Source organism: Micropterus dolomieu, linkage group LG12 (genome assembly GCF_021292245.1).
Source record: "Micropterus dolomieu isolate WLL.071019.BEF.003 ecotype Adirondacks linkage group LG12, ASM2129224v1, whole genome shotgun sequence".
Classification (NCBI taxonomy): domain Eukaryota; kingdom Metazoa; phylum Chordata; class Actinopteri; order Centrarchiformes; family Centrarchidae; genus Micropterus; species Micropterus dolomieu.
In genome coordinates, this window is record NC_060161.1 from 32,577,378 (window position 1) to 32,588,840 (window position 11,463).

The 11,463-nt window shown below is 41.5% G+C and overlaps 1 protein-coding gene across 3 annotated transcripts; it reads right to left on the reverse strand.

The window, feature by feature from the left end:
- Positions 1-1,874: 1,874 nt before the first annotated feature.
- On the reverse strand, positions 1,875-8,963 carry LOC123981187 (oocyte zinc finger protein XlCOF22-like). Of its 3 annotated transcripts, XM_046065902.1 has the most exons (7): positions 8,845-8,963; positions 8,584-8,811; positions 7,698-7,812; positions 5,724-5,854; positions 4,553-4,797; positions 4,334-4,458; positions 1,875-3,450 (listed from the first exon to the last, which is right to left on the reverse strand). In XM_046065902.1, the coding sequence occupies exons 2-7, from the start codon at positions 8,774-8,776 to the stop codon at positions 2,076-2,078; spliced, it is 2,184 nt and encodes a 727-aa protein (XP_045921858.1). In that variant the 5' UTR covers positions 8,777-8,811; positions 8,845-8,963; the 3' UTR covers positions 1,875-2,075. The 3 variants fall into 3 exon arrangements, with proteins under 3 accessions (XP_045921858.1, XP_045921859.1, XP_045921857.1); XM_046065903.1 differs by having other exon boundaries at positions 1,875-3,447; positions 8,584-8,921; XM_046065901.1 differs by having other exon boundaries at positions 8,584-8,921.
- Positions 8,964-11,463: the final 2,500 nt, after the last annotated feature.

An 11,463-nucleotide genomic window follows, 5' to 3' on the forward strand; every position in this document is an offset into this window, starting at 1 on the left:
ATGCGTAGTATCAGTGACTTATGATGGGTGATACCTGAAACAGCCCAGTATGGAGTAGAATCGAAACGTCTCCAGTAAAACCAGTACTTCAATATACTTCAAGATACTTTTTGTAACCAGATCATGGATTTGTATGGTTTTGCTTGCAGCCAAACACGCAAACAACACACAGAAAGAAAGAGAAGAGCACGCCTCTTTTTTTTCTTTTCCTCCATGCCTGCACCATAAACTGTATAAAAAATGGCGTGCACGTGCCGAGTCCATGCGTGACTTTAACAGCCTTCAGCTGGGTCTCAGGCATGTTCGTCACTGTTGCAAGTTTGGCTTTCCCTTGGTTTCATCTTCTGGTATCATTTAACACTTCACTGTATATTTTTATTTGTTCACATCACTTGTCACTGATTGATCGCTGCGTTCCATCTTATCAATTAAACGCTTTTGTGGCGCAGCAGCGATCAGCTGATTTTACTAATGCAGCCTCTGGCTGCTGCAGCTGCAGCTGCTTCAGGTGTAGCTGGTTTGATCGGCTGGACATGCAGCCTCTCTTTTCCTCTGTGTGTGAGTCTTTAGTGTAGTTAAGTGACTTGTTTAAACACTCCTTACTCGTTTTATACTGTATACTCTCGGAGGAGGTTTGCGACTCAAAACTAAAGTCAAAAGCACTCACGGAGATCTTTCAATTCACTTTATTGATCATTTCAAAAAATTCCCTTAAATCTGTTTCCCACCACTTATTTGTTCACTAAACTATTTCACTCCTCCTCTCATTCAAATATAAATTCCCAAGCGGTAGTCTTTAATTGGGATAGATCTTTAATTATGACCTAATTAGGATGAGGAGCGATCTGAAATAATATTTCCCAATACTTTTTATCTAACAGCTATTTGAGACAAGAAAAAATTAAATATTTCACCTTGCTTATCCATGACAATAAAAACAATAATAGTCTACCAATCAACTACTTTGGCTTCAACAGGTGCCACTTTACACAACGTATTGAATGAAGTAGTCTTTTATTGGTATCGGTATCACTTTAATGGGTTTTGGTACTAGACTGTAATATCTCAACAACTATTATTATTATTATACAGATATCCACGGTCCCATAAAGGATGAATCTTTCCCTCTTTTCTCTTTTTCTTTGAAACTTTTCCTCTATTGGCATCATGAGGTTAACATTTGTAGTTTTTAGCGAGTCTCAACGACTTGAGTGGACTGCTGTTCACCCTCAGGATGAATTGTGATCTCTTTTCATCTGAATTTTTAAAAATTATTATATATGCATATATATATCCCTAAAATCCCAAATAGCCTGTGAAATCCAACATGATCAACATTAAACAGCATATTACAGCACAGAGGAATGGCAGCCACAACTGTCCTTTTTTTAGCGTTAATTAGCAAATATTAGCACGCAATAATGCTACACTAAGACAGTGAAGAGAGTAATCATTATATAGTTTTTTTTAAATGCAGGTAAACCCGCTAAAAAAAGGCTACTGACTTCTTTCACATTGCCAGCAGACAAGTTTGCGTTTTCTGGGTTTTTTTCTAATGCGTCACAGCAGCATGGAGGCCAGTGACAATGTTACCGTGGTTGTTGTGTGTAGCTCATACCCATGACTACTGCAGATTTATTTGACCTGGGAGTTAATGCCAGTGTTATCCTTTCACACTGAAGACAAATGCCAGATGTTAGTGTGTTTTTTGTCATAAAACTTCATCTGACAGCCTCAAAACTGAGATTGTACAGACTAACACATCCACCATTGTGTCCCTGAGCAAGACACTGAACCCCTAGTTGCTCCTTAGGCGTGCAACCTCTAACATACATAGCAATTGTAAGTCACTTTGGATAAAAGCGTCAGCTAAATGTAATGCAACCAAGATTTTATTAGAGCCATCTTGCACAGTGTGACATGCAATGAACTTTGTTGCCAGTGCATCAGTATATACAGAGAGACACTTACATAACTTGAAGAAACATTTACTTAAATATAAGAAAACACAATCATTGAAACACTCACTGTTCTATTTAAAGAAGAAAAGAAATCTAATTGGTCCAGAGTCAGTGTCACGTTGCAGCTTCCGCCACCAGGTGGCTCTTCATATGTGTTTTCAGACAGTGGCTCTGAGTGAAGGCTTTGTCACAGAGGGTACACTTGTATGGTCTCTCCCCGTTATGGGTCCTCATGTGGACTGTCAAGTACGTTTTGCGAGCACAGGCTTTCCCACAAATACCGCAAACAAACGGTTTGAGGCCTGAGTGGACGGTCACGTGGTTATCCAGATTAATCTTGCGTTTGAAAGACCAGCCACAGTCCGGGCAGCGGTACGGCGTCTCTCCGGTGTGGACCCGCATGTGAACGGTCAAAGGTCCCTTGGTGGTGAATCCCTTGCCGCATTCACCACAGTTGTAGGGCTTCTCGTTAGTGTGCGTTCTCATGTGGATTTGCAGCTGCTTGCTCGTCAGGAACATTTTGCAGCAAACGTCGCAGAGGTACGATCTCTCTCTGTCTGTGTGAATCTTCTCGTGTTGTCTCAACGTCCCGGGAAGTTTAAAACACCTCCCGCAAATCTCACAGCTGTGAGGTCTTTCCCCAGAGTGAGTCATCTTGTGGCGGGATAAGGATCTGTAGTCACTGAGGGACTTACCACACACACCGCAGAGGTGAGTCTTTTTGTTGGTGTGAGTCCTGCGGTGAGCTTTTAACTGTTCCTTTAGGTCAAACACTTTATGGCAAGTGTAACACTTGTGGAGCTTACCCGCGTTATGGAGTTTCTGGTGATTCTGAAGGGATTCCTTCAACGCAAAAGTGTCACTGCAAACATCACATTCGTACGGTCTCTCCCCTGAGTGGGCAGCCACGTGCTCATTGAGGCTGAGAATACTAAGGAAAGACTCTCCGCAAATGTCACAGTCGTCTGTTTTGTGGTGACTTTGAAGATGATCCTTCAAGGCCTCCACCGACTCCAAAAGAGTCCCGCACACTCCGCAAAGACTTCCTGGATCGTCAGCGTGATTCCAGGCATGTTTGACAAAAGTGACTTCTGATTCGTGCAGAGCTCCACAGACTTTGCAGGACAGAACGACATCACTATTGTTAGTCTTTGTCTCAGTGACCTTGACACCAGAACGTCTGGCCTTTTGTTTCTTCATCGTCTTTGACGGCAGTTCAGAGTCACTTTCTTTCTGCTCTTCATCGCTCCTGTCTGGCTTCCAATCTGCATCACTGTCATGAGCCTCTTCTCGTTCTTCTTCCTTTTCAATATCACTGCTACCATTGCCTTTACTCTCAGCTGCAGAGCAGACCACAAAGTCCTTAGCTGGTTCTGATATCCCAGGATCCTCATCATCAGCTTCCTCCCTTTCCAGGTCTTGTTGTTGTGATGTTGAGCTGCTGGACACAAAGCCAACTCTGCTACCTTCGACTTCCTGAACAGGGCTGCTGAGAAGAGCAAAAATTAAAGGCAGTTCAGAAGTGGTGTGTTTCAGTCTATCTGATAATGGGTGTCTGTAGGTAACGCAACACTATATGGCCAAAAGTTTGTGAAAATCTTTTCTAATCAGTGGGTCCAGCAGCCTCAGTAACATCCATTTGTGGTGCATAACACCAAGCGCAGCCAAGCAAACTCCACTGAGAAATATCAGCAGTAGAGTCAGTTCATCAAGGAAGGCTACACAAGATCAAAAAATGGTTTACCCTCAGTTGCTCCTCCGGAGGCAAAGTAATCATAAAAACTGTTCCTCTGGGCCCCTTCGCTAAGCCACGCCCCAAATACGCAGCTGGCCAATCACAGCAGAGTATAGGACTCGCTCTAAGTGTGATCTGACATTTTTATGGATGCGCTCCATTAACTCTAATGCAAAAAGGGGTCGTTTTCTAGCTTTCTTCTGCCGTATTTTTCCAGGATACGGTCAAACGCTGTTCCTGGGGCACTTGTAATAATTACAGCTAGAGAGGTAGAGGTTCACTGTCTGGCCTTTTAATGGACAAAATTGATTGAAGATAAATGCTACCTGCCTGAATCTATGCTACGTCCGGTGGGAAAGGAATGACGGTCAAGGCCCCTTAACTCCAGTTCCAGCTCCATAAAGAAATAGTTTTACCATTTTGGTTGGGGAAGAATTTGAAAGGTCTGCACAGAACCCTGACTTCAACCCCATCCAACACCTTGGGGATGAACTGGAAATCCAACTGTGAGTCAGACCTGGTGGGAAGACTTCCTGGGAGAGTGAAGGCTGTTAAAGGAACTATCACATGCGGTTGTAACGTTTGGGTGTCCACATACTTTTGGCCACATAGTGTATGTTTCATCCTTTTAAGTTACCTTGTCTGATTCCTGGTTTCATCACACGTCAGCATGGCAGAGGTGGACAGAGAGTCTTCAGGATTGTTGGCTTTTGTCTGCAGAGGATGTGTCTCTTCCTCGCTGGCCTGAGTTTCCTTTTGTGTCTGGAAAAATAAAGAAGTCGGAATTAATCACGTGGCCACAGCACTTTGTCTTTATGGGTGGCGGCTAAAATCACAACAGATTATTACAAACTACCTTCAGTCTGATATAGAGTGTCGACTTCCCCCATCCTGTGAAGCTGACGTTTCTGTGGATCTCCTCTGGTGTCAGTGTCTCTAGATTCAGAGGCTGTAATCTCCGTCTCTTGTCAGATGTTAAGATGTCAAAGGGTTTGTTGTCTCCGGACAGCTGAGGGTATGTGGACTTCAGCAAGTCCAGAAACTCTGCCTCCCGCAGGCCTCGAGGACACTTCAGCTTCAGCATCGGACATTTCTTCAGAACTGACAGAGGGCAGATGGGCACAGTAAAGTTAGGACACATTTATTAGAGTCAGAAATCTCACAGGATTAGTTTTTACTGCAAAATTTCCTGGATCTGTCAGGAAACAAAAGGTTTCCAAACTTTAAACCGGGGCAAATTGTGTTTAAAGTTCCTGTTAATAAAAGGTATTGGAATTGGCTTTATATTCGTGATATCGCACACTCCTACTGTGCATTTCTTTCAGCGCTATTTACACGACAAACCTTCCCATCACTTGCTCTGACTACCAAGAAAATGAGCAAGCTGAAAAGTGTTTTGCGTTACTACGACAACCTGTGTGAGCTAACTGTGGTATGACTACTTATTTAACCATTTTTTATTATTATTTCAATTGAACATTGACAATAAAAAAAACTAAACTGTAGTTGAAATAAACATTTCTCCTCTTTTTGAATGATGAAACTTTACTAACAATGTACAAACAAATGTAAATTAGCAAATCTTGCTGCACCCTCAGCTTGTTTTTAAGTCACCCTGAGGTGCCACTTCACCCACTTTGGGAACCATTGGGTTAGATGATGAGATTACTCACTCATTTGAAATTCCCAAATATGAAGAGTTCAAGTTCACCCAAATTTTAACTCCATACCCAAACTACTAGAAATAGTCCCTGAGAAAATCTAATTGTATTATTAACCTCCATTGTGTTGAATAGCAGCACAAACATCAAATGAAGCCAAGAACATCGGCTGATAAAACCAAAACCATCTGCGCAGCCAGATACCACTAGAGATAGATAGATAAAGAGGTGAAAATATTATATTATTTTTGTGATTTGGGTGAACTGACCCTTAAACTTTAACTAAACCAGCTGTATTGGACACAGTTGGTGTCACAGCTTGATGAAATCAAAGACACTCCCATTAAATGTACTTTTTACAATTACCGTTGTTTGAGAGCACCTCGGTCTGAGAGTCCTCCAGGATGCGGATTCTGAGGTCTACATGGTTCTTTGTCTCACTGATCTGAGGTCTGCCAGGCTTTCTCTTCTTATACTGACCTCTGGAGGGAAGGGACCTGAAAGACAAAGATTGGCTACAGGTTAATTATAGGAGTCTATCACTGCCAATATAAAAATATAATAATTTAATCATAGTAAAATGTTGGGGTGGACCCTGGTATACCTGCATGCAGTTCTAGTTACAATACATTTAATTAGCAGTAGGGGTGCACTTTAATGAAATTATTTATGATATCTAATAATTTCCCTGGAAAGTGTTGCTGATATTTTTGGTTTCAAAAACAGTCAGTTTTTCTCCTCCATATAAACAAATACATGTAACTGATGGTAAAGATATACAATATATTAAGAAATACATAAAATGCGATCAAGCTTTTTACAGTAAAAGTAATCAATTGTTTTTTCAATTTTTCTATGTGGACATTAAGTAAATCAAGCAACGTGACAACCTTAAAGTACGGTTGTATGCAAAAGTTTAGGCACCCCTGAATATTTCCATGATTTTCATTTATAAATAATTGGTGGATCAGCAATTTCATTTTGAGGTATCAAATAATTGAAAGACAGTAATATTTCAGTAGTGAAATGAGGTTCATTAGATGAAGAGAAAATGTGCAATATGTATCAAAATGAAATTAGACAGGTGCATAAATTTGGGCACGCTTGTCATTTTGTTGATTTGAATACCTGTAACTACCTTGCACTGATTAACTGGAACACACAATCGGTTTGGTGAGCTCATTAAGGCTTTAGACAGGTGCATCCAATCATGAGATCTGAAAACAAAGATTGTTCAACATTATGGTTTAGGGGAAGGCTACAAAAAGCTATCGCAGAGATTTAAGCTGTCGGTGTCCACTGGAACACAGTGAGGAAATGGACGACCACAGGCACAGTTCTTGTTAAGGCCAGAAGTGGAAGGCAAAGTAAAATATCGGAGAGGCAAAGGCGAAGGATGGTGAGAACGATCAAAAACAGCCCACAGACCACCTCCACAGACCTACACCATTGCTGCAGATGGTGTCACTGTGCATCGTTCAACAATTCAGCGCACTTTGCACAAGGAGAAGCTGTACGGGAGGGTGATGCGGAAGAAGCCTTTTCTGCACACACGCCACAGAGTCGCTTGAGGTCTGCAAACGCAGGTTTGGACAAGCCAGCTTCATTTTGGAAGAAGGTCCTGTGGACTGATGAAACAAACATGGAGTTATTTGGTCATAACAAGGGGCGTTATGCATGGCGGCAAAAGAACACAGTAAAATTTGGTGGAGGTTCCATCACGCTGTGGGGCTGTGTGGCCGGTGCCGGCACTGAGGGTCGCATGGATTCCACTCAATATCAGCAGATATTTGAGAATAATGTAGAGGAATCATTCATAAAGTTGAAATAAAGCCGGGGCTGAACGACCCAAAACACTGCTCAAAATCTACTCTGGCATTTATGCAGAGGGACAAGTATAATGTTCCCCAGACCTGGATATCATTGAAAATCCGTGGGGTGATTTGAAGCAGGCTGTCCACGCTCGGCAACCATCAAACATAACTGGACTGGAGACTAACTAAATATTGATGTGATATTTCTGTTGGGGTGCCAAAATTTATGCACCTGTCTACTTTCGTTTTGATGCATATTGCACATTTTCTATTCATCCAATAAACCTCATTTCACTACTGAAATATTACTGTGTCTTTAAGTCATTTGACAGCTCAAAATTAAATTGCTGATCCAAACACCCAATTATTTATAAATGAAAATCAAGGAAATTGTCATTGGTGCCTAAACTTTTGCATACAACTGTAATTCAGTGTCAAATGTAAAATAAAAGAGAACAGGACACTTTTTATTTTTCATAGACAAACCATAAACCTCATGTAAACTAAGTGATAACACTGGAGGAACCTTGATGGAGTTTGATTAGTTGAGTCCTCCAGGTTCTCTGGATGCTCAGGGGACTCCTCCTCATCTTCACCCTCCTCTTCCTCATCAAGGCCGAGGCTCCTGCTGCGCTTCACAACTGGACAAAAGGCAGAACTCAATTATTTTAGTTTAAAGGCAGATTTCTGCTCCTGAGTGAAAAGAAACCTGATGGTTACTTGTGGTTTGAACTCTTCTTTATGGTCAACAGTTGAGGCCAAACAGTGGATCACTTCACTAATCTGAGGTAAAACATTCAAATCAATCAGGATAAAATCTTTATCAACAAATATGCACAATTAAAATGAAGTAAAAGCTTTTTTTTCAGTCCCTTTTCCTCAAACAAAAAAACATTAATAAAAAAAATTATTTGTGTATGATTCAAGTGAATAAAGTCAAACATTTATGGAATATTTATAGAACATTTGCTATATTTCTATTGAAAAAAATGATATTGCGATAATTATTGTTATGGTTTTATTGTCCAGCCCTATTTCACTGGTTGTTAAAGTCTGTATAGAGACCATTTCGCTCAACTTAAGTTAAAATTATCATGTGAAGAAAACCTGATTTAACAGAACTGGTGTTTTTCTGTAAATTCGGCATTTGCATAAGTTACGAGTCTAGGACATAAAATAATGGCAAACATAAAGAGCTAGATTTATGAGCTCGTTGGTCAGTCACAGTAAAGCCGAATTAAAGAACAAGTCGTGTTGATGAGAGAAACATCTTTGCTTTGTCTGCAAATATGTTGGGAACGAAGCAAATATTAAATTACAAGATATTTCAATGGAGTTCAACTTGCTACTATCTCAACAAACCGGGAGTTGCTGGATTAAAAAGTATACGTGGCAGTAAATTAATGAGCGACCTGCTTTGCTGAGTGTGACCCGAGGCTGCAGGAGACCCTCCAGCTGTCTCCTCTGCCGATCAATCTCCTCTCTGAAGCCCGAAGCCTCCTCCTCGTAGTCGGCTACGATTCTGTCTACAGCCGCTAAGATCTCCTGGGAGGCAGCGGCGAGTCTCTCCGTAACAAATCCTCTCAGAACATCACCTTTGGACATTTTACTCACACTCTCATGCCAACCTGTGACCACAAAATAAAAATTTAAATTGAATTTATTGAATTTAATTTAAATTTTTTGTGGAAAGTCTTAATCCATCCTTGCACTGTTTACTACAACGACAAGTTTCCGGGTTTTGGTGCGTGCGTAAAATATCATCCGAGTAGAAACAGAGACCTGAGCCAGGTGTTCCTTTTCGTCTTGCTCTTCTGAGATACATGTAAAAATGAAGCAATAAATTAACATAAAATGAATTGTGTCAACACATAATTGAAAGAAACTTGGTCATATTTAATATTTCATCTATTCCCTTTTGGCCCCAAGCACCGCCCACCCTCCAAAATGGAAAACTAAACAGTTGGAAAATTAAGATCAGTGGAAGACTTTTAAAATTTTAAGTTTTGAAAATGTTTTATTAATTAAAATGTGTAACTGTTGAATGTAAAGATCTTCTCAGGTCATGTAAATCCCTAAATTCTCAGAAACAATACTCACAACTTGTCCTAAATGTCCTTGTTTGTAGCTGAGGCCAGTGATGGAAGAAGCAGGCTGCTCAGATCTTTTACTTGACTAAAAGTATAAAAACGGCAATAAGAAATATTCAACATATCCCATTACAAGTAAATGTTATGCATTCAAGTTATGCAGTCATGCATCCTAAATTACAGAAGTATTTTCATCTAAATGTATGTTGGAAAAGTCATTTTGGCAGTAACAGACATCAAACACAGAGGGGAGCCCCTGCACAGAGCAGCATGCTGTTAAATGCAAATGTATCATTGCAGAGAGAAAGCAAATTTAGCAGAGACAGACTATAAAAACTAGCTACATTTATTTCTCTAAAGAATGCAAAGATGTAAAGTTTGTCCTGAGCAGTGTTGGGCAGTAAAGCGTTACTGTAATAATATTATTTTTCCCAGTAACTAAATGGAACTAATTACTTTTCTAAAACAGTAATATTATTACTAGTTACTAATGCAAGTAACTCTGCGTTACTTGTTACTGAACGCACCGTCCTTGACGTGAATCCACGACTGCCCCCCTCCCCCGCTTTCATTCTGTGGGAACCAGAAATAAGTAATAGGTAAAGTAGTATTATTAATTTTTTAAGGAGTGATAAGTAACTAGTAATATATTACAATTTCTGAGTAACTTGTCCAACACTGGTCCTGAGGGTAGAGAGGAACAGACTGGTCATGTTGTTGCCGATATGTAAAAGGTTTATCCCCTCTGCAGTGGCCATTTATTTTGTTAAGTTACACTCTATCTAAGCTGCAAAGTGCCTTAATGCTGTATTTTTTGTCCATCTCACCTGTGTCATCATCATCTCATCTATGCCATTAAGCTGTAACTGTAACAGATAATTTCTTAACTGAAAGTGGATTTTTATGAGATCCTGATCTGAGGGCTTCACGTTCAACTTGTGTAGTCGTGCTGAATTCTGGACTGAAAAAAAGTTTATTCCTGAATGCATGAAGTTTTCACATTTTGATGCTGAGCAATAAAACACTTCAGATCCTCCTTCTAGTTTCCCCCAAGCTCCAACTTCACTCTTTCTATTTTCACGGGCATGCTCGACTTCCTGGGCTTCTTCTTTTGCACGGGTTCACCTGACTCCCACCGCCGTTGCTGATTGGTCAGTGGGCTGGTGCAGGATTCTCCTCGTTTGCTTGGCATGGTGATGGGGGCGCGGCCAGGGAGGGGAGGAGGTGCAGTGTGGTTGGTGTGAAGGCTGAGCACGCTTTGTTCGTTTTTCTCCACCACAGGAACGACGAGGGGTTCAAGGGAGGGAGGTGAGCCCAGCGAGGAAGCACTGCAAGCTGGGAGGAGTGGAGGAGTCGGCTGGGTGGAGTCATTCAGGGTGAAGTTCTGGTTGTTGTCTTGGCTCAGAGTCCGAGTTCGAGTGTAAGGAAAAGGAGGAGGGGAGTCGGCTTGAGGGGGCATGTCTTCCTGGCAGCCATGTTGGGTGTTTGAATGACTGTTTAACCCAAATCTAAGGGAGTGTAGTTTGACTCGTACTGGTGTGTGTGCATCATCATCCTGTTGCCAAGGTGTGTCGTTGATCTCTCTTTCCTTGCACAAACGTGTGTGAGTGCTGTGTATGTTTGTACAAGCGTTTTTGTCCTTGTGTATTTCAGAGTGTATGCTTGTGTGTGGGTCAGTGTGTGCGTTTCTGTGAGTTTGTGCGTCTCTGCTGGCTCCAGTGTGTAGCCGCGGGTTTGGGTTGGCGCTGTGTCGGTTTCGGCTGCGCAGCGAGCTGAACACCATGGTGCACCCCGCCACCGTGCAGCGATGTTTGATCTTCAAGTGGACAGCATTGTAGTGGATCTTCAGCGTTCCTGCACAAACAGAAGGAGAATGGTTCTCTTGTTAAGTTGGTGCTAAGTGACTTCATCATGCATCATGTCAACGAGGAATGAGATTCCCTCCTGACAACAACACAACACTACTGTAGTCTCGTTTCTCTTCAGTGAAAAGTATTTCGTTTACATCTGAAGATCAGTAGAGGACTTTGAATTGGACCCTAGGAGCCCCAACACACTAAATCAGGAGCGGCCTTCCAATGAAACCATGTGGAACCGCAAGATATAAGATCAGTAGAAGATCTCAAATTGAACCCTTCAGAACCCCAAGACATGATATCTAGTAGGGCTGGGGCGATTTGTCGACGTAGTCGATGTAATCGA